Here is a 24,041-nt window from a genome sequence, read left to right as displayed (position 1 = left end):
GCTACAGTATACGGTATGACTGCTTTCATTTTGGTTGTGTACATTTACACTATTAATTTCTCTTCGTAAGGACCGCAAATCATGATGGATCAAAAATATTTATATATTACCTTTTTATGCTTTAGTTGAACCCATTCAGGACGGGAACCCCTTTTGGTGTGTTAAGCATTATGTTATACTTTAGCTATTGAAAAATAGCAGATCTACAAGCTGCCACGCTACAAGTTTGTAGATCTGCTATTTTTGAAAAATCGTGAAGATGTGGCGCAAATCTTTGAATATATCTTTCAGAGCGAACATTTTTAACTAAAATCTTTGCTTCTGGAACAACATATTTTCAGATGGGGGTCCGCGGCCAAATAGGCCTACAGATATTTCTGGAGGTCCTTGACATGAAAAAGGTTGAGCACCACTGACAACGTAGGTTTTTCAGAAAACTGCTATTAAGAACACTATGAACTCCTCATTGTGCATGCCTTATTATCAGATAGACCTTTCTGTTTGGATGTATGGGCTGTCAATGGTTGGTGGTGCAACTCTAGATTCAACATATATTTTAAATCTAGTGTTTCAAATTGCAGCTTGCCCTAAGCATAATTGCTTTTTAGTGAATGAATGTGAATGTACGTGTAAACAGCTGCTACCTTTAAGCACAAATCTGTTTAATATTTAAATAGTGCTATTTGTCCCAAAGTGACATGGTATTTGTTTAAAAAAGCTTTAATGGTGCAATGTGACATAGCTCTGTTTACACAATGCTGTACCCCCTCCAACTGTAGGATATACTTTCCTCATTTTCAACTGTTGTTATTGTATTTTGACAGTTGACACTTGCTTTGGCAATGTAAACGTAATGTTTCTCATGCCAATAAAGCTTTAATTGAATGAATGAACGGATTAATTGATTCATGCAGTATATAGGGAGCCTATGGATGTTTTTATTGCTTATAGTTTGGTGGCGTTACAAGACCTGGCCACAAGGGGGCAGTTCACTCATGGTGGTGACTATACTCACCTAATCACTGCACGTGTGACGTTTCCGGTGTTTAGTGTTTACTTTGGACCGCGGGAGATTCTGAAGTTATTTTTTATTTACCTCAAGGCAAGCTGACATGAACAAACAAGGACATATAACGGTAGTTTTTAAATAGTATAGGCACAAAGGTGAGGTTGGGTGTTATTTAGCCCTGGTCCAGTGCTTACAGCGAGTCTCTCTCTGACTCGCTGTAAGCACTGGACCAGGGCTAGGTGTTATTATTGCGAAAAGTGCTGGCTGCAAATGGAACCAAAGGTGGACTGTCTATTGGAGTATGGTGCGTCAGGTCGTTATTTTATCCAGGAACAACTTTTGGTGAGTCCAAACGCCGTGCCGGACTGTCACTGAACTGAATGGTAAGATAGCCTATCAAGAAAGTGTAACCGAATAATTATGACACCGCTTTTCCATTGCCCTGTTCTAAATTCAGGGGTCCGCTTGTAATTCGCCATTATTCCGACCACTAGGGCCCAATCCCAATCCACTCCCTTGCTGACTCAATGAGCCCTCACTGACTTAGCTGCGCGTTCATGTGAAGTCTGCGAGGGCTTGAGGGATGTCCCATTTGAAATCGGTAAGTCAGTGAGGGCTCAGCCCCGCCCCTTTATGTGCCCTTTGCCAAAGTCAGCATCGATGCTGACTTTGGCAAAGAAATTACCCACAGTTCATAGCGTTACCAGAGGAATGAGGGGGGTCCTCCGAACGTCAATCATTTAAGTATGCAAATTAGTTATGTATCGCGGTTAGAATGTCAACAAACACAATAGTGCTTTCTCACTGTTCTCAAAAGGAGACGGAATGGAAGGATAGGCTATATATTTAATAACAATAATAATAAGGGAAACATGAGAAATTCCTAATGAGCAAAGTAAAATAATATGGAAATGCAATTATTATATATGAATATTACAACCCCTATCACACAGGAAAGTGTATTTATGAAACTAATAATAAAACGATCAGCTTAAATACTAAAATAGACATGATAGACATGTATAAATAGGCCAAGCATGTAGGCACTTTCCTGTGAATAAGGACAGTTTGTATAAAGTGATGCAAAGTGTCATGAATGGCGGACTCATATCTTCAAAGTGCTGTCCCATTCCTCCTTTCACAACAATTTGGAGCCCTTGCAGCCTCTCACCCTCAAGCACTTACAGCTGACGTCACTAAAGTCAATGAGGGTTCAGGGCTCAGGGCTTGAGGGAGGCAATTGGGATTGGGCCTAGGTATACTGTAGGAAGGGAACAGGGAAGGTACTAGGGTGTGTGTGCGTGCGTGTGTGTGTGCGCGCGCGCGCGTGCCTGCGTGGTATACAGTTTGTATTTATTCCCTGGGGAAGTTAGTTGCCAACATTTGTGAGGTAAATACACACGAGATAACTCCACAATTTAATGTTTCATAGTTAAACAAAAACAAGACCATGTAATGGATATTTTTTTCAAGTGCAATAAGTAAAGTGCTGAAAATGGCAACAAAAAGAGCCCATATGGGCAATATTAAACATATCGTAGCTTAATTCCCAGCCAGTCGACAAATCCCCTGAGCATGAATTTGCAAATAATAAGCATGTCATTATAAAGTACTTTTTTTCTGGGGACTTTTCTTTTCTTTTTTTGGCCAAAAGCTATTTTTTGTTTACAATAATTTCTTTGGAAACTGCACTAACCTGCATTTTCTTTTTCTTTATATATATATATATATATATATATATATATATACAGTATTCCATATTGTAACTCTATCCTATTGTGCTTAGTGTGTCCATGTTACTCAGTTTAACTAATTATTATATTCAGTGATAGCCTGGAAACCAGACTAATCTACCACAGGGAAAAACACATGCCCTGGGCAGATATTGGTCTGGCACTCCTCAGTTAAATCAAATTACATTTCGCACACCCCAGAGTTGTGGGTGACCAATCAGAGCCCACTATTCAAAGTGAGCCTGTTTTTGCTGTGACGTTGGAATCTGTTAGTCTGGCCATGCCAGGCTAATTCAGTGAGACACACAATGGATTGATGGAGAGATTCAACTGACCACTAATACTGTGGTTATCTCCAGAGCCTTCTATTAGAGTAGTGTCACCTCCGCCCTACTTCATCGTAGCCTGGCTAATAAGCCAGACCGAATCAGCCGTTGACAAAAAAAAATTGCCTGCCGGCGGATTACGGTCTGGAGAGGCTCAATTGTACGCCCATTTCCTACACCAGAGAACTGGTGTGGCCAATCGGGACACGGTATGCAATATGGGCGGGCTTTGGTACAGTGACGTTCAATGCTTGAGACCTTTGACTGACAGTAGCTCTGACCAATTGCGTCAAAGAGAAAATGTTTGAACCCGCCCCCCGGGAAACAAGATCCATACACAGCATCTCCAGACTCAAATACCACACGACAGTGTGATTTGAGTCTGGCTTATTAGCCAGGCTAACTTCATCGGGCCAGGTCTTCTACAATCTACACACACACAAACCCATTGGCGAATAGTGACAAAGCCCTGAATCAGAAGTTTACGGAATGCAGTGGAGTCTATGAGCGTTTCCGTATGTCGCTAATGCCATCGTTCGGCGCTGTTTTCTGCCCCCTCATTGACGCAATTCTCTCATAGAAGGCTCTGGTTATCTTGGTAAGAATACATTCATTCTCTGTCCCCGACTCCTGTTACCAAGGGGGCAGGCAGACTTTCCAACGTTGAAGCTCTGGGTCCTAGTGGTAGGAGGAGGGACTACAGGCGGACCCGTGGATTCATGACCGGGAAACCCCGTGCAGCTGGGCTTTAACGTTGAGCGCTCAGTTGCCCTACGTCACTCAGGACCTCAAAGTTGAGGTCCTGGGAGGGACTTCCGGCAGTCTTCCGGGTGCTTCAAAACGCCACTGAGCAACTTCCACTGACATGAATAGCTGGGGGGGCGGAGCTTCGCGCTAGTTCAGTCTCTATTATATATATACTCTATGCCTGTTACCCTTGCCTTCCCATTTGAAACCCTACTGCGCATGCTTCTATAATCTGATTCTGAACCGCTATTGGATATCCATTGGCCTAGATATTGAGGCCAACCAAGGACAGTCTAAGAAGGACGAGACGCGAAGACCGTACGGGCGACGCCATGTTGCATATGGTGCTCCATGGAAGGAAAGAAACATGCGCAATGGGCTATATGCAGCCAACACTTCCGCGTTCAGCTTCCTTGGTCTCAACTGCGCATGTTTCTTTCCTTCCATGGAGCACCATAAGCAACATGGCGTCGCCCGTACGGTCTTCGCGTCTCATCCTCTTTAGACAGTCCTTGAGGCCAACCAGGAAGTAGAGGTACTCCAGGGTGCTTCAAACACCACTAAGCAACTTTTATGGTGTCAAGTTAACCTCGGGCTCAGTGATGCAAGTGTATAGAGCACGAGCAAACGCACGCATTCGCGACTGCATGGGCACGAACGGATCCATTGCGTTCTCCCACAGCTGTCACTTCTTATTCTTTTCTATGCAATAACTACAGTAGCCTGGTTGTTAACCACTCCCCCCTGAAAACATTTCATTCAAGAAACAAAATGTTTCAAGGGGGAGTTGTTTAAACCAGGCTGTGATTCACTGCAACATTTTCATTTATTATGAAGATCACTTTTATGATTGGCAATTTGGCATGGTATTACAGTCACAGAGCACAGAGACTACAAGAAATCTGTGATGAGAGATGGAAAAAAAATGATGCCGTTTTCATAGTGGGAGCAACCCCACCGGTCCGTTTCTATCACCCATTTGAGATTGAACATTAGCAGATAGCCTGCATATTTGTTTCTGCGTGAGCAATAAACACTTACAGTAAGTGATAATATCTTATGCAAAGTGAGTGAGTCAGTCTATTGTTATCAAAACCTTATGTACTATACAAAACCCTTCCTTTTTTTTATTCACAAATTAGATCACAAATTGCGTTGCATTGTAATGGGCTGTGAGTTTGTCTATCTGTTATTTTCTCGACCTTTGTGCGAAACTCGTATGATTATGTAGTGCATTCTTTCACGAAGAAAAATAAAGAGTAGATATATGGAGAGATACAGTACGAGGATTCTGGCCAACAGCAACGTTATACAGTTTACACAGGGATGCACACGCAGATTAGACAATTTTGACCTGAGATCAGATTCTAAAAATGTCTTCTACATCCTGACAGTTTTCTGAAAAAGCTATGTTTCTATGTCAGTCGTTCTTCGATTTTTCAAAAATAGCAGACCTACAAGCTCGTATGAGCTTGTAGATCTGCTATTTTTCAATAGCTAAAGCATAACATAATGCTAACACCAAAAGGGGTTCCCGCCCAAAATGGGTTAGACACACCAACGGACCGACACATTTAAATAATTCATCATTCATGATGACGGCTCATTTTGGTGCTCTCTCCGTCTCCGGAACTTGGTGCCCTAGTAGGTGTGTGTGCACTGTGTGATGCGTGTGGAAGTGTGGAAGCCTAGTCCACGGCTATTTCAGACCACACCGTGATTCTGGTTGGTTGGGCATGCCGCTTGCTGTACAGTGGCAATGAAAAAGTAGAACTTTTCTCTATTGTCTGCTGCGAGGAGCGACTGCTTCTCGCGAATGGACTGCTTGCTTAACGCAGAATACAGCTGCTGGTATTGTGTGAATTGCCGGCAGTGCCGCTAAGTTCAAACCAAGTTCAAACCGTGGGCGGCTGTGGCTCAGGAGGTAGAGCAGGTTGTCCAATGATCCATGGGTCGGCGGTTAGAATCCCGGCTCCTCCTGTCCACATGTCGAAGTGTCCTTGGGCAAGACACTGAACCCTACATTGCCTCCAATGAGTTGCTCGGTGTGAGCTCGCCACCATTGGTGTGTGAATGTGGGAAGTGAGGACGCTGGCGTCGACTGTTCGCCGCTTCACCTCCCAATGTATGAATGAATGAACCATTGTAAAGTGCTTTGAGCACTTGGAAAAGCGCTATAAAAATGCAATTAATTATTATTATTATAAAAAGCAGCATCTATTCTACGCACTACTACTAGTGGGCTTTTAGTCTCTTGGTGTGCGTGTATGTGCGTGCGTGCGTGCGTGGCTGCGTGTGCGTGTGCGTGCGTTAGATTAAAGTGGAAGCTAGTGACTCCGGTCCTTCCTTCAAGTTGTGTAGTAGTTGTAAGGATGTGCTCCACTTTGAACCATGAGCATGGAGGGCATGTATATGCCCCCTAACTGGGGAAGTACCAATTAGAGAGGGGCTGCGCTGCGTTCAACCACAGTATCTGCACTATCCTCCTACTAACCGCATGACTGTTACTGTTCATTTTAGACTTTGCCACTCATAGCGGTGCCTACTGCCTAGTTAGTACCTACACACACACACTGCAATATATTTATCTACTTACTTAGTTACCATACTTTGGTACTTCAGAATATCCCATGCCATCACATCATACACCTTTTCGAAAGCCATGCTATTATTTACTAGCCTGGATCCAGCCCAAAGACCCCGCCCACTCTCTGAGTGGACTCCGTCTCTTGGTCTGGTGTTGCACTGTGAACCTATAATTTCTTCGGTACAAAAATGTATTATCCAATGAGAATCGGTGGTGGGGGTGGGTCTAACAAACAACCAATCAGCGCCGAGTCCCGTTTTTCAGCGTCATCACGCAGCGCAACACACAGCTTCAAGAAAGCTACAGTCTGATAATCAGGTTAATTATTTACAACATTTCCCCATACTTTAGTAGTACATTTACAATTCATTAGGCATTTAGCAGACGCTCTTAAAATAAGGAAGAACAAAAACATGGTAATACATCAAATACATAGAAAAATGACATCTGTGTAAAGTGAGGGGCGCTCTTATCATCGTACATCATCCATTCATTGCTTTGTGTAGGACAAAAATAGCCTATTTGCTCGTCCACATATGATGTAAATTCTCATTGTCAATGGGAATTTAATGTTTGTGTAAGACGAAAATCTACACTATAGCTGAATATAGGAGAGGCTAGTAGTGCCCCTCAAAAATAGTCATCATATGTAAGCTAAGAACCTAACAGTGTAATATCTATAATGAAACTCTGCATATACACTAGAGAGTGCTGCCTATGTCTACATAAAATGCTGTAAGAAGGCAAGTGCTACAGCAAGTGCTACAGGCTAAGATGGAGTGGGTTTTCAGACTACGGCGGAAGATTAGGAGTGAGTCTGCAGTTCTGATTGCAATGGGAAGTGTATTCCATAGATTTGGAGCCAGAAGGGAGATGAGTTTTGGGACGAGTGGAGCGTTGTCCTGGCGTTTTTAGTGAATGTACTTCCAGCTTCCCTGCCTTTTGGCGCGGAAGGGGTTGTAGGGTCTGATCAGACTTGCAAGATAACCTTAGGTTGCTTTGAAGGCCAGCATCAGAGTCTGTGCGGGCAGCGGAGCCAATGGAGCAAGTGGAGAAGGGGGGAGACATGTGAGAATTTAGGCTGGTTGAAGATCAAGCGAACTGTGGCATTCTGGATCAATTGGAGAGGCCTAAGTGTGCATGCCGGTAGGAAGGAAGGAGAGAGGCTGTAGATGACTTTAGTATAATGTAAGTAGATATTCCACATGGAAACCTGTACCTTATAGCAGTGATTTCATTTTAGTTTCATGTTACAGCTGTCATTATATAAGCACGACTCGGTGTCTCTATAAACATTAGAAACCTTAGCTTTGCAGCTGAATGTAATCCTATGTGTAGTTTGTGTGCACAAAAAACCCCCAGCATAATTATGTCTGTGTGGCACTGTGGACTTTCAGGAAGGAGCGCCCTCACTGCACAGATGGGTGGCCTCCCCATTTGCACTACATCATCACATCACCAGAACAAACTGTGCTTTTATAATAACCGAATATGTAAGACCCCAGTTCTATTCATCCGCTGTTTTGTTTGATGTACTGTAGCCCTGTTGTGAAATACTATTAGTCCTTGATGTTTGCTGTGTTCTGACTGGATAAGCAAACTGCAGAAAGTGCCAATTCTGTGATTAGATTGCTGTTGTTAATGAACATCATGTCAATTACTTCAACACAAATTCATATTCTAATATAAGTTTCCTAAGCCTAACAAACAATAGAACAAAATGCACATGATTTCCTGCGGTACATAAAGTATGCCATACACACATGTATTCTCCCTCTCATACACATTCAGTCTTTATTTTCCCTCACGTACTTCTACAGTAGGACATGATAAGGATGTGCTCGTGTCATACTTGTGTCGCCCATCGAAAATAGGCGACCTATACAAGCTCAAACCGCGATGCGGAAGCGATTCGTTGTGAACTTGGAGGTCGGCTATTTTCGATGCTCGACACCGTCTTGTGACAGAGCATAAATTAGGCCTGACACTGGAGAGAGAGAGAGAGGGAGAGAGAGGGGGGGTCGCTCTGAGCACAGCAGGACATCCTTCACATTGTGAATCTATAATGATGTATGATGTATGTATGTTAAGCTAGCACAGCATGGAGTCTGACAGAGCGCTCTCTCTCTCTCTCTCTCTCTCTCTCTCTCTCTCTCTCTCACACACACCCACGCAGACGCACGTGTGTGTGTGTGTGTGTGCGTGCGTGTGTGTGTGTGTCTCTCCCATATTGCTCCAGCTCTCTCATCAACTGCAGGAACAGTTATTAATGCACAACAACTCATGAATGTTTAAATTGTAATTACAGAAATAGTTTCTAATTACTGGAATCATATTTAGACATTATGTACAAATTAGATGAAGAAGACGGGGTCTAATGATGGCACGGCTTCCCTGTGGACCTCCAACGAGACACACACACACGCAACACACACACACACACACACACACACACACACACACACACACACACACACACACACACACACACACACACACACACACACACACACACAGAGATCTACTTGTAGACGGCATGTCCAGTAGGAGGATTCACGACATGAAATTAAAACTACTCGTAGGGAAGCCATACCTGGCTTCTAGTCCTTCTACCAAGATTTTCTCATGATTATTTGTGAGGGGCGCTAGCCCCTTGTCCGCCTGGCTTTCACTTTAACCCATTTAGGCATCAAAATTAAAATTAAAAGAAATGCTTCTAATTCCTCCAGTTTTCTGAAATAAATATGTTCACGATTTTTCAAAAATAGCAGACCTACAAGCTCATAGCGCGCCACTCGGTGGTGCGCTATGAGCTTGTAGATCTGCTATTTTTCAATAGCTAAATTATAACAATGTTTAAAAAACCAAAAGGGGTTCCCGCCCAAAATGGGTTAAGCATATAACAACATTAAACATTAACATCAGGGGGCACGGTGGCACAGTTGGTAGTGCTGTCGTCTCACAGCTAGAAGGTCCTGGGTTCGATTCCCGCTCGGGGCGCTGTGGTCGCTGGCGGCGTGTCCTCTCCTCCGTGTCATCAGTGGTGCCCATACCCGAGGCGGGGTTGGTGAAAGGGCCTTTCTGTGTGGAGTTTGCATGTTCTCCCCGTGTCCCCTATGGGTAGCTACCCTCACAAAAAACATGCAGTAATCCTGGTCTCTAAACTGCCTCCCCCTGGCCAGCCGGGGCGCCTGATGGAGGGGAAAGGAACTGGTTGGAATAACGTGTTCCTTCCATGCGCTACGTCCAACCAGGGAAACTCCCCCCTGTCAGGTGTAAAGGAGCGACTTGGACACTCAGGCATGAAGGAAGCATGAGTTCAAGTCCGTTGCTCTCCCCAGGTTGGCGGAGGTTGTGTGTGTAGAGCCCAGGATCACATTAGATAATTGACACAGGGGTGAAAAATGGGTTACAAAATCGTGGGATAAAAATGATAGCGAAAAAAACCCATTAACATCAACATTAACATTAAACACATACAGTAGTATAAAGAAGTGATGCACCCCTCACTTCACACGAGTGTGATTTTTTTTTAATTAAGTCCGCTCAATGCCAGGATCATAATTTATTGAAAGTTTTGCCGCGCTTGTGAGCAACCACTGTCATAATATAAGAGGCTTAGGCAAGCTTTGTGACACTAACTTCCCTATCGTTTTAATAGGCTGTCAGTCAAAGCCAAGAAGAGAGAGCCAGAGGAGGAACAGGGTGAAATACAATGTCAGTAAGGGAGCCCTGCCTGTTAGCGGTGAATGCAAGAAGCAGCATTTGGCCCCTGGCTGCATCGCATGGCTTTAGCATCCAACTCTACTTACACCACACAGGTTCCTTCAAAATCAGCTGCTTTGGAAGCGTGTCTGACTTTCATTTTTTTAACCCATTTACGCCTGACCTCAAAATTAAAAAAAAATCTTCTAAATCCTCCAGTTTTCTGAAATAAATATTTTCACGATTTTTCAAAAATAGCAGACCTACAAGCTTGTAGTGCGCCACGAGCTTGTAGATCTGCTATTTTTCAATAGCTAAATTATAACATAACGTTTAAAACACCAAAAGGGGTTCCCGTACAAAATGGGTTAATATATATATTTTTTAGCACTGAACTTCGTCTGAACCTCCAACTTATACTCATATCTGGCACAACAAGCTCTATCTACTTGAGGCTGAGGAAGGGGATTTTCAGCGGTATACCAGGAGTGTGGGTGGAGAGATATGGAGTGTTCATGAGACATTTCCCTGGGATAAACAGGGTTGTTTAGCGTACCATAGTCTCAATAAATGCAGGGAGCTCTTCTGAAGAGATCAGCAGCTAATTAATTTCTGTGTCTGTTTTAGCATTGCCTACAGTATCTTTAAAAAAATAATCTTATAGATTGCCTGTTTTGACATTCTCACTTTGATTTAGTTCGTCCATAATTTGGCAGTGTATTCTTTATGATAGATGTACAGAATCAGCTTTATTATCACATCACAGATGCAGACAGAATTAACCGCTTAGGCCTAATTTCATATTTGCCTATTTCGAACCCAGAACCTTGTTGTTCTGAAGATCGAACCAATATTGGTCTGAAGATGCCGCACATTATAACGAAGGCGAAGCCTAACCATATTTAACCTCACATTTTGGGATTATTGTAATGTCAGAATTATGGACCGCTCCCCCCCCCCCAATGATGATGTAGGCCAGGGGTGCCCAAAAGGTAGATCACAAGGGCTGTGCAGGCATCTGCCACTTGAATTAAGGTGACTTGATTCATTGATTGACATCAAAAAGGGCCTGTCGGCTCAAACCCACAATGCAATATTTTGTTTTCAAGAGTGTTGCTGTGCACAAACGTCGGTAGCATTACAGATAAAATACAAAAAACGACCTAACCTATTCCATTTCTCCATTCCAAGTGCATTTGTCTTAAATCTAACGCCACTATTCCATATTTAAACTATTTCCAGCAATGGTATAATGTTCTTTTTTCAGTAGGTTGATCTTGTTGAGCCAGTCAGTAGCTCTCAAGTCAAAATCACACCCGTGTTAACTGAGTGGTTCTCTCTCTCTCTCTCTCTCTCTCTCTCTCTCTCTCTCTCTCTCTCTCTCTCTCTCTCTCTCTCTCTCTCTCTCTCTCATTAGCAGGCAACAGTGCAGCACTATCTCTCTCTCTCTGTTTCTGGCACAACAGCGCCACTTTTGGTACTCATTGGTACTGGTGCTCATTAACGTCACACACAAACATAGTCACACACATAGTTGAACGTCACGGACATTGCTGTTCCTTGGAGTGGTTGCACCACTCAAAAATGTGTGAGCACCCCTGATGTAGGCAGACTAGGCACTCCAATGAAAAAGGATGAAGAATAGAATTCTCCCACTACAGTAAGCTGAGGGAAATGTTTCCATTTACATTTTAAGATGCAGGCTATTGCTACACCTTGCACAGGGACACCATGCTGTTGTTATTAAACCCTCTCTTGTATTCTCACAGCGCCGGGGTCAAACATTTCAGTGGTGTTGGACACAGAACCAAGTCTCTCTTCTTGGCATCTGTTTTGTAGGTTAATATTCCTCAATACCCTGCCAGCCAGGTCTGAGTCACTGTATGTCTCCTTCTTTTTGTTGTCGACAGACAAGAAAGGAGTTTCCCCCGTGGGCCAAAGTGCAAATCAAAAGATGTCAGATGACACAGTCAAATCTAGAGCATTCCGTAGAGGGAAATACTAGCAGACCTACAGTATACAGCCCTCGCTGTACAGTTGAAGTTAAGCACATTACCCCTGGTGTCCCTATTTATGTGATAGCTATGTTTTCAAAATAATTCAAATTCTGAAAAACCCATGTTTCTGTGTCAGTGGTGCTCAACCTTTTTCATGTCAAGGATACCCAGAATTATCTCTATTGGGCCACGGACCCCCATCTCAAAATATGTTGTTCCAGAGACCCCCCAGAAGCAAATATTTTAGTTAAAAATGTTCACTCTGAAATATATATTCAAAGATTTGCACCACATTTTCATGATTTTTCAAAAATATCAGACCTACAAGTTCATAGCGCGGCACTCGGTGCCGCGCTATGAGCTTGTAGATCTGATATTTTTCAATAGCTAAAGTGTAACATAACGCTTGAAATATTATATAACATGTTGCATTTGTCGTACAACTAAGTCAAGTGTAGGCTTTAGTGGTTAACTATAGTGGTAGAAATGGACCCACACTCTCTTTTGTTAGATGAAAGATCCACATGTTGCAGACAGTGTGATCCTGCTGTGCATGGTCCTGCGGCATCACTTTACCTCTGTGTGATGTTCTCCTGTCTGGGACTCCTCAGTGCATTATAATGTTAAATCAATGGATAGGTTCCACATGCTTAGCTTCTGCTAACCGAGACTTCAATAATACTTTGAAGGCCTTTTATTCTGCCTCTTTTATTAGCGCTGGAGCAGAATGACTCCCTTGTCATTGCATCATCGCGGTTGTTTGCAAAACTATGCCTTCTGGACTTCTTTTTTCATTTTCAGTCACTCTAATTGAATTTAAGCGGCGAGTAATTTTACAGCCACAACCGGATCGATAATGGGTGCTATTTTTTGCACCACGATTGCAGGTTTATTATGACTATAGAGAAGGAGAGCCCCAAATGGCATCCCACAATTGCATGCTATTGATCTGTTATGGAAAAAATTCTGTCCTCATTTAAAGATTAAGATGATAATTAACCTCAGCAAAACACATATACTGTAGGTGCAAATGTATTTTGAATCTGTTAAAGATGGAAGGAAAATACCATAACAAAGCATCCACAACAACAACAACACAGCAACAATAACAATATTATGTTGTGGCCTAAGGACACCACATTAATAGCAAAACTCCTACAGCCACAACTGGGTAGCGTAAACTATTGTAAACACACCTTAAATGTATCGGTGGATCTGTAACTTTGTAACTAAAGTTGTCAAATGTGCGTTAAGTATAACATTTGAACATGCTGAAATAAAATAAAATGACTTAAGTAAATGTACGGTACTTCCACACATGAATATAGTATCAATATTGTGCAATGCTAAACACGCTACAGTAGTACGGAAGACTATGAACAACTGAAACTACCTGTGTTTCTATTCACGGCTCTCCTTAGAAGCTACACTTACAATATTTGTGTGTGACTTTGTCTGTATGCATTCAGTCTTTCTGCTCTCTGAAGTCTCAGAGTGAGTGGGTTGTCCTCCTCCGGTTTTCTTCCGTTTGCCGTCATCACTCAAGGGCATTACAGTTGCAATAGTTCACTGAGGTTTGATTGACTGGAGAGAGAGTCACGCAGAGGACAGCACAGGGGGAGGCAACTGGGACACACCCAAATACCCAGCGGGAGGACGCAAGTGACACAACACTACACTGTAAAAGCCTGAGTGTTGGTTTAACTCCGAGTGAGAACAGAATAACAGATGTAGCCAAATGGACCCGTAAGGGCCCGAAATGGTTACATTCTGTACACTCTGAGTTACAAATGGATATATTGAGTATTTGTCTCTGTGACAAGTGTGACAAGAGAAGTAGATGTCAGAAAATCTCCCTTTCAAATTCTCTGTTAATACTGCAGGCAACAGAACGTGTGGACTGGTGCTTTTTTTTTTTTACCTTTTATTTAACCAGTAAAAAATACATTGAGACTAAAGTCTCTTTTACAGGTGTGAACTGGCCAAGAGAAGAGAAAAGGCCAGATGGACACTCTCAGAGTTAAATTAACAGTGGTATTACAATATAAATTGGGGTACCAGAGATAGAAATGCCATTAAATCGGGGGTCCGTAGCATGATGTGTGTGAATTTGTGGGTTCATGAAATGAATATGTTTCGGAATCACTGCTAGAGCCGTAAAAATCCTCCCTTATCGGGGTCAATGGCATATGTTTTCAAATGGGGGTCCGTGGCCTAATAAATGTTGATTTGAGGGTCCTTGACACGAAAAAGTTTGGGAACCACTGCCCTACCCACTACCGAAGAAGCTCAAAGGGAGAACAGGAACGTCTAATAATGCAACCAATAAAGGCAAATTTATAAAAACTTAAGCATTTTTGCTAATAAAATAAAGAGCAGGAGAACCAACATTTGCTATACGTCAAAGCAGGAGCAATGTGTTCCCATGGCAATCCCTTTAAAACGCACTAGGGGAATCACAGAAGCCAGTTTGAGTCTGGTTTGTAGGTCATTCCAAGACTAGGGTCCAAAAAGAGCAAGACGTTTTTTTTCCCAGACTCAGATTTTGTTGGGGGCACGACAAGAGTTTTGATTGGTAGAACATTTAAAGCTGCAATCTAGCAAAACATACTTTAATGAAAACGTTTTGGTTTTTTTTAACCAATGCATACGGTAACGCAGGGGTTCTCAACCTGTGGGTCGCGACCCCTCGGGGGGTCGCCAAATTATTTTGGGGGGTCCCCAAAACATTTTTTTGTTGTTGCAATGGCTGGAAAATGGAAATGTACAATGTAAACCCTTCATTTCCATTTTCCAGCCATTGCAAAAAAAAACTTTACATAGTACACATACATAGTACACATAGTACATGCATACACCTTCCCTAATGATTGTCTCCACCAGGCCGAAGGCATGGGGAGAGAGTATGTTTTGCACTCCGTCCGTGTGTGTGTGTGTGTGTGTGTGTGTGTCCGTGTGTGTGTCCTTCCGTCCGTCTGTTACCAGCTAATCTCCGGCACCGTTAACCCGGTCGATGCCAAACTTTGCACACACACTCCCTGGATGCCAACGATGAACCTCTGCCCCACATTTTCCAGAACGGCCTGTTATAGCGCCACCAGGAGGCCGCTTTGTGCAAAACAAGTTTTTGGACAGTACACCTACAGATTTTGTCCAAACATCACACAAATTGGTACACAGTCTCTATAGAGCCATTCAACGAAACAGGTCTTTCAGATTTCTCAGACTCCATCCTGATTGGCTAAGATTGGCTTCCAAAGTTTGCAGGAGTGCTCAGTTTCAAACAAAATGCTGCAAATCATGAACACATCGTGTGATTTCCGTGAAATTGTGCACGCACATTCCCACTAGGCCGAGGAAGAAATGCCACATGAACATTTTCAACTCAGCCTCATGGTGGCGCTATAACTGGCCGAAAAGTGTTTTTACCTCTAACTGCACGGATCTGTGGATAACTTTGTATGCCAACTCCCTAGAGTTTGATTTCTCATAATCCACCCTCATTGGCTACGATTGGCTTCTAAACTTTTCAGGAGTAGCCCGCTTTGTACCCGTTTTGTACAAATCGCCACAACTACTCAACGCAGCGTCCGATTGCGGTGAAACTGTGCATGCATATTCCCACTAGGCTGAGGAAGAAATGCCACTTGACAGTTTTCGAATCAGCCTCATGGTGGCGCTACAACAGGCCAAGCCGCGTCTCACACACACACACACACACACACACACACACACACACACACACACACACACACACACACACACACACACACGTTTATATATTACTCCTACACATTTTGCCAAACATCACACACACTGGTGGAGACCTGTGCCCGGAAGGGCACTTTTTCTAGTTATATCTGGTTTCAGTATTTATTTATGGTGTATTGTCTCTATTATTAAGCAGTAGCAGTCATTTTATATTGGGGGTCGGGAGGGGGCGGGGCGGGGGTCCCGAGACATTGCCAAAGCATTTCCGGGGGTCCCCGGCCAAAAACGTTGAGAACCCCTGCGGTAACGGACCGGTAGAGTATGTAAATACATGTACAGTAGCTAGTATTATGTGCAGTGGTTGGAGGTGGTCCCCTGCACCTACCGCCAGGTAGGACACATGGATACTGTTTGGAAAGTAGCACTGCCTGAAGCTCATGAGCGCGACATCTCTCCCCTGGGCCAATCGGGGATCGTCTCATCTGAGCAGTAGAAATGTGGTCTCTCATGCAGGAGATCTGGGTTCAAATCCAGTTCTTCATGCACCGACAATTTATGCACAACCGTATAGTCCAGTAAATAAATGATAACAAAAAAGAGAAAATGACTTACTGTTCCGCAGACATGCGTACAGAGAGAAGGAACAAAACAAAACAAAAACATGCAACAAAAGGGAATTCTCGCACGATGCAGGCTTCTACGGTCACACATGAAGGAAACTTCCCACATTCCTCATCAGAATGGGATCACAGCTTTAACTGTTTCAATTCCCTGTTGGACAAAATAACATGTCGTCACATGGACAACTTTGAAATGAAGGAAACATCAAAAAGAAGATGTGAGGCCACACACTTTTATCAAACGGCACATTTCAGAACTGACGAAGTCCCCCGATGGCCTGAAATGAAACGCTGTCTGTTGCTTGACTAGTCTGTTCCCAGTGGGCGCTTCATATGCACTTGTGTACACACTGCAGATGCACTCCATTTCCCTGGAGATTATAACGGCACATATTGTGCCTTTTATAAAAGGAAAGAAGCTTATAATGACCTTTTTCATGAGCTGATGATCATTACCATTAATTCCCTCAAATGTCGTCTGTTATGATACAATGTCATGTGTGCAAACACACGCATGCATGCACCCGCATACAATGCAATACAATACATAATACAGTTCACACACACACACACACACACACACACACACACACACACACACACACACACACACACACACACACACACACACACTGAATGCAGTTTCTATTAGTCATACAACATTGATTGTGGACCGCAGGGATATAGGGGCATACAGAGAGAAATGACCTGAAACCTGCATCTGGTTGGTATGTTGTCCACGAGCACTGAAGGTGGATCGAGGTCTCTCTCTCTCTCTCTCTCTCTCTCTCTCTCTCTCTCTCTCTCTCTCTCTCTCCCCCCCCCCCCCCCATCCCCCTCCCCCCCAATTTACAATGAAAGGTGCTCAGAGTGTGAGGGAACAGCCAAAGAGTGGTGAGATCCAGTCAAGTTCAATTATGGAGCCTTGTAGTTTTCTCAGAGGTGCCGTATAGTGCCTTTAAGGGGGGGATCGATGAGGTGACAAATTGTAGTGGACAGCAACCCCTTTTAGTGTGTGTGCGCGTGTGTGCGTGCGTGCGTGTGCGTGCACAAATGCGTTTTTTTTTGTGTGCCTGTGAATGTGTTGTTGTGTTTGGTCACATTCCATTCGTGCGTGTCTGTGGTATGCATATAAACCTACAAAGTTTCCCATTTATGATAATTGAATGCTTTGGTCCATTTGTGTTTTGGTGGTTTATTTTCTGCTGGTGGGTTTAATGGCTTGTTATCTGTATAAACCTGTTTTTAAATGCTTCCTAATGGCTCTTCAAACGCGTCACCCACTGACGGTCACAGTTTCTCTTGTTCTGTAACGTAGTCCCATCAAAGCCCTCCGCGTGGAGTGTTTTTTCAAGGTTACTCTCCAATTATCTAGCCACTGTCATATCTCTGATAGCGCTGCAGTGTTTTATTGCTGTGGAAAATCGTCAGCCTGCTCACTTTTATTGGGCTGAAAACACGTAGCTGAATTAATTGACCATCTCTTTTTTTTTATGGAAAGAAGAGCTCTAGTGAATCTGTCACAGGACTGTTAATTGTGTGTCGGATGGAAGAGCCACAGGGAGTCAATGACAGGGCTGTTGTGTGCATGTTTCCTCCATGGACAGATGTATATCCCACTATATCAGTGGTTCTCAACAATTTTAACCCATTCTGTACTGAGGTCGATTTAAAAAAAGGCTTCTAAATCCTAATTTTTTTCTGAAAAACCCATGTTTCTATGTCAGTGGTCCTCAACCTTTTTCATGTCAAGGACCCCCAGAATTATCTCTATCAAAATATGTAGTTTCAGGGACCCCCCAGAAGCCAATATTTTAGTTAAAAATGTTCGCTCTGAAATATATATTCAATGATTTGCGGCACCTTTTCAAGACTTTAAAAAAATAGCAGACCTACAAGCTCGTAGCGCACCACTCGGTGGGGCGCTATGAGCTTGTAGATCTGCTATTTTTCAATAGCTAAAGCATAACATAATGCTAGCCTAACACCAAAAGGGGTTCCCGCCCAAAATGGGTTAAGGACCCCCATTTTGATATCCATTAGGCCAGGGGCCCCATACGATTTCTCTGTGACTCAAATCACTGGCTTCCTTTAACAAATTCACCTGTCAGCAGGTCAATTGGAGAGGAGGTGATCGCCCCTGCCATTTTATTATCGCTCCTCCGACTTACTCCGGCCACACAACCTGTACACAGATTCCATGGTTTTGAGATGTTCGAATATTTGTTGTTGTTTTAGAATAGATTATTGTTCATATCATGATTGTGTGTGAGTGCTCAGTGCTTAGGACCCGAATGGAAACAAGACCGCAAGGTCTTTCTTCGGTTGTAATCCTTTTGGACCAAATGCTTGACTGTACCTTGTGCTGTTTGCATTTTTATATTGTCTAATAAAATATTCAATCAATCAAAACCCCACAGTCGACTGAGAGTCTGAGACTCCATGTTAATTCACCTCTATGTGACGGACCACTAAAAGTCAATTTGGTGCCTAAGCCTAACTATCAATAATTTAGCTGGGAGCCCCCTGGAACCCACAAGCATCCCCTGAGAACCAGTGTGCTAGATTGGAGTTAATGAAAACGGATTTTACTGTACAGTACATGTGCATTGCAAGCTAGCACACACCAATCTAAGCGAGACAATTTGTCTTCTTCAGTGAAAAGATAAAGCTTTCATGTAAAACAGTTTAAGATTACCTCATTTTGTACAGAGCTGAGAGAAATCAATATACAGTAACTCGAATATGTTGTCGTCGGTGCGCACTACTTTGCATGCTACTTGCATTTCTAGGTCACTCTTGGAAAAAGGCATTTTATTTGTTACCTGGGTGGTTGAAATTGTAGCTTCCAGGAATGGAGCAGGAGCACTAACATAATATGACACTTTGAGTTAAAATAACCCTGTATATTACTGTGCCATGCCATTGTCTCTGGCCAAGGATAAGTTATGTATCCATAATGCTGCTCAGAAAGCTAATCCTATAATGTCAATAAAGCTTGCCACCTCTCTCCAATCTAAAATCACTTACAGTATAAAGAGCCATATATAACATTCAACATGTCCCACTTTTACAACACCTCTGTTGCACGAGGTTCGGTGTTTCCCCATCACGTCTACTGTACGAGGCAGTAATTGTGATTTGCGACCTTGCGACATAGTAATGCAATGGCTGCCTTCAGTGCCTCGCAAGAATATATATTTAGGGGGGAAAATACTGTACACAATGAGAACACGACACAATTTACCGAGGTATGTAAGCCTAGCCGAGCCATGAGGCCCATATAGGGGACAGGGCAGGAGTCTTATCTATCCCCTGTTTCTGTAGTGTGAGGCAGCTTGATGTACAAGTATCCTCCCCTCCCGTATGTCACAATCCAACCCTTGATGCTAAAGTGCCAAGCAGGGAGGCATTGGGTCCCATTTTCTTAGTCTTTGGTATGACCGAACCCCGACATCCCAATCTCAGGGTGGGCACTCTAACTGGTACCAGCCACTGAGCTGGTACCGAGGTAAACAAAACTATAATTGTGGAGTTTGCCAGACTGACAAAAATATTTAAATAATAATTTCACAATTTCACTAATAATCTTGGGGGTAAAAGCAATAGGCCTACACACCTTTGTAAAATCTCTATGGAAGTATTGTACTCAATAACAGATAACTAATTACTGGGAGAGTGCAATACTGCAATACTTGAACCTTGATATATTTGCACAGTGTGGGTAGGATAATTATTTTTGTACTATGAACTGTATTTTTTGTACTATGAACTGTATGTAATGTAATGTAATGTAATGTATAACGCTGTCTCTTGGTGCCCAAGACAAATTTCTCCTCAGACAATAAAGGCTATTGAATTGAATATACCTCAACGGTCTGTGCAGTGCAGTTCTGCCAATTCATTCTAATGTGTTGATGAAACGAGTGATTAGACTTTACTTTCCACTCCACTTCCTACCAGCTTTATATGGACACCGAAAAACATTGATATTAACCTCAACACCCCCCCCCCCCCCCCCCCCCCCTTTGTTTGTGTGTCCTGCAGGAAAAGAGGAGTACGTCGCAACCTTCAAAGGATCCGAGTTCTTCTGCTATGACCTGTCCTCCAATCCCATCCAAAGCAGCAGCGATGAGATCACGCTCTCGTTCAAAACCCTGCAGCGGAATGGCCTAATGCTGCACACGGGCAAATCGGCCGACTATGTCAACCTGGCGTTGAAAAACGGAGCGGTGTCACTCGTCATTAATTTGGGGTCTGGAGCCTTTGAAGCTCTGGTGGAGCCAGTCAATGGGAAATTTAATGACAATGATTGGCACGATGTCAAAGTAACGAGGAATCTACGTCAGGTAACAGTACAGAGGGTGATGCGGAGAGAGTTAGTCAATTAATTGAAGCGAATTCAATTCAGCTGAACGATTGTACATATTTTTTCCAATTCATTTTAATTGGATTAATACAGTAATTTATTGGATTATTTAGGGTGGAGATAAAACAGTGCCACAATTGAGCAGGGACATCTAAAGAGCGTGATAAGCTAATAGGAATTGCTTTTCACACAGCATTTCATTCAAACCTTCAAAGACTGTGAATAATTTCCTTACCAAGAAATGTATTCACAAGAAGAAAAAAAAGTGTATAGTAACACATTGATCCCTGGTGGAATCTGTGACAGCTGCTGAAAGTTTGGGTACCATTTTTATACAGCCAAAAAAACATTTTTAATTTAATTTTCTGCTTTAACCTGAGATCAGATTCTAAAAATGTCTTCTACTCCCTGACAGTTTTCTGAGAAAGCTATGTTTCTATGTCAGTCGTTCTTCGAATTTTCAAAAATCCCGCCCAAAATGGGTTAAAGCAGAATTAAAATGCGTATACATTTTGCAAGCATATATAGGTTATTAATGGTAATAAGTTAATAACCCAACTTTCAGCAACTGTTACAGATTCCCTTATAAGGAAACTGAATGTCAGTCTCTGTGAGATGTGTTGTTACTACTGTAGACACCTTTACAAACACATTGGTGAAGAACTAATTGGTGACATCGGTGACTAATTACAGTACATACTGTAACATCCAACATATTATTTAATATATCTAATGTATGTAGATGTAACTTAGATGTCAGATTCTGCCCATTTCAGGTTTGTATTCTGTAGTTTATCTATTTTTATGTATCAAATATTTATATATATATATATCGAATCTAATTATAACAATGCATGTTTAATTGATAATTTATACAACAAATATATATACACCGGTATGTGTGTTATTTATTACATACTAACAAGATTTATTTCACAAACATTGCAGCAGGTCTTCACACAAATTGGTCACTGTAACAAGAATTAAGTTGAAAAATCTTGATAAAAAAAAAAGATCGCTATTACAGTGCAAGTGTTTTAACCCAGTTTTCTCTGCAGCTAAAACAAAAAGAGAATATACTGTACTATGATCACATTGTCACATAGACTGATTTAGATCAAGAGTACTGACTGTAATTGAAAAGATTATTAGTCACCGACAATGCAATGCTGGTGGAGTTAACACAATGTGTGTGCGTTATCTTTCAGCATCAAAAGTAGATCAAAGTCAAAGACGATCAAAGTAGCTCTTCACTGTCACATCTGAAAACATTAAAGAAAAATTCAAGACACTATTTTATAATGTATATATGTGTAATGTTGGTTTGGCAGACTCCACCCAACTGTGCTAACAATGTACATGGTGATACATGCAATAAAATACTGTACAAGTAAGGTGCTAAGTAGTAATAGTGCAGAAAAAATATAAGTAAAAGTTCAAAGAAACGTCATCAAAAAACGCTATCACTAAACACAATATGGGAACTATAATAGGCGTGATGTCACAGTGAATATAATTAGTCAAGTTAGAGCAACAATGCACAGTGACACACAGCTGATTGTTTTCTTTCTTTCTTACTGTAATTATGCATAAATACATGAATGATAATCTCTTCTAAAAAAAAACGGAACATTTAATCCCCAGATGTGTTCCTGCTCAAATGTGGTGGAACTGTTGTGCTTTTATCTTCATCTCAATTCTTAAAAAAGAAAAAGGAAAAAAAAGAATAAACGATTATTTGTAATGCATTAATTTGGCCAATTTGGACCTCCAGTGGAATGTGTGGAACATCAACATGACACAATGCATAGCAGGTGCATGTTGTGTGGGGTGGACCAGACTCTCCATCCTCCTCATCGTGTGTCGGGAGGGGGGTCGTTTTCTTTGCTTTGTCTCATTTCAGTAAAGTGATCCTAAAGTTCATCAATAAGACCAAAAGGAGGTATACGGTATTGTATGAGAGCTGAAAATGGCAGAAGTATGGTGGGATTGGGCTCAATCGGGGGGGGGGGGAGGAAAGAAACCAAAAAATAAATGAAATATAAACAAGAAAAGTAAGTGAAACAAAACAAAAGCACTCAATGGACTTGAACTGGGGACTTTCGTTGAAGAGGGTCGACTGATGTGCTTTAGGGCAGGCATTCTCTCTTGTGGTGTCTGTCAATCATATCCTTTTTGTCAGGGCTGGGAAGCTGCTCCGCTGATCAATGGGTGCATATATACATATATATATACTGTAGAATAACGTGGTGCAAAATCACACCAAGAAGAACTTTTAATAGGGAGACACACATTCAGCTCTGGCACCACTACGTGTGGAGCGTTTTTTTTCTTTGTTTTTTTCTTTTCTTGTTAAACTTATTTTGCCCTTCCTTTTCTCTCTCTCTGTTACTAACATGCTTTGAAAACAAGACTAACAACGTCATTCATGGAATGTGTCATACTACTAACCAGAATCGTTTCTTTTTTAACAATGTACTAACAGTGGTGGCCATCATATATTTTTTTGAGTAACAATCGTTATTCTGTTCACAGTTTTTAATTTCCTTTCTCCCCCCTTTTCCACAAAGCACTCAGGCATTGGACACGCTATGGTAAACAAACTACATTGTTCGGTAGATATCATTCTAATTGTTTCTTAGTTTGGGTTTGCCGTGTGTTTCCCTTTTTTCTTTGTTTTTTTTTTCTTTTATTGTAGACGTCATTTCCAAAAAGAGGATAACTGCGGTTGGTACTCTTCTGCTTACCTTTTGACTCCTCTTTGATTTCCTCAATTCATTCATTGGTTTCCACACCCTCCTTATTTCACCTGTTTCCTGTCCAATTCTGTTTGATCCACCTTTTTAGGAGCATCGTTTCGAGCCTTTTGCATCAAGCAGTGGTTAAACAAGGAGGAACCTTCTCCTGGCTGGCTGGCCTCATGATGCACATTGGCCCAGCCAGTTTCTATATTCCCATTCACTTTGCATGGCATGCACTTTGAACATGCGCTGCAGACGCCACGCTGCTCCATCTGTTTGCTTGTTGACCTGTTTTTATTCCATTGTATTGCTTCTCCTGTTGCTTTTCGTTTTACTGCTCTTGTGGTTTTCACTGTGTGCTTTTTGCATGCGTCTTGACACAGTGCCCGGTGTCAAAGTATGCTCTGTAATTCTATTTTATAGTATTTAACAATATGGGGACGTTTTATTTTTGCATGCATGCATGCAAAAAAAGAAAAGGCATGTATGCCACACT

General features: G+C 42.2%; 1 protein-coding gene across 4 annotated transcripts in view; it reads left to right on the top strand.

Annotated features, from left to right (window-relative positions):
- Positions 1-24,041, top strand: part of LOC306931175 (neurexin-1a) — a 528,074-nt gene that overhangs the window by 150,853 nt on the left and 353,180 nt on the right. For all 4 annotated transcript variants that reach the window (XM_079512408.1, XM_079512407.1, XM_079512406.1 and 1 more), the window contains one exon: positions 20,483-20,784. In XM_079512408.1, the coding sequence (XP_079368534.1) occupies positions 20,483-20,784 (302 nt within the window). The remainder of the gene's footprint in view (positions 1-20,482; positions 20,785-24,041) is intronic.

The sequence above is a fragment of the Electrona antarctica genome (genome assembly GCF_951216825.1).
Source record: "Electrona antarctica genome assembly, chromosome: 10".
NCBI lineage: Eukaryota > Metazoa > Chordata > Actinopteri > Myctophiformes > Myctophidae > Electrona > Electrona antarctica.
This window is presented reverse-complemented; position numbering and strand designations above follow the sequence as displayed.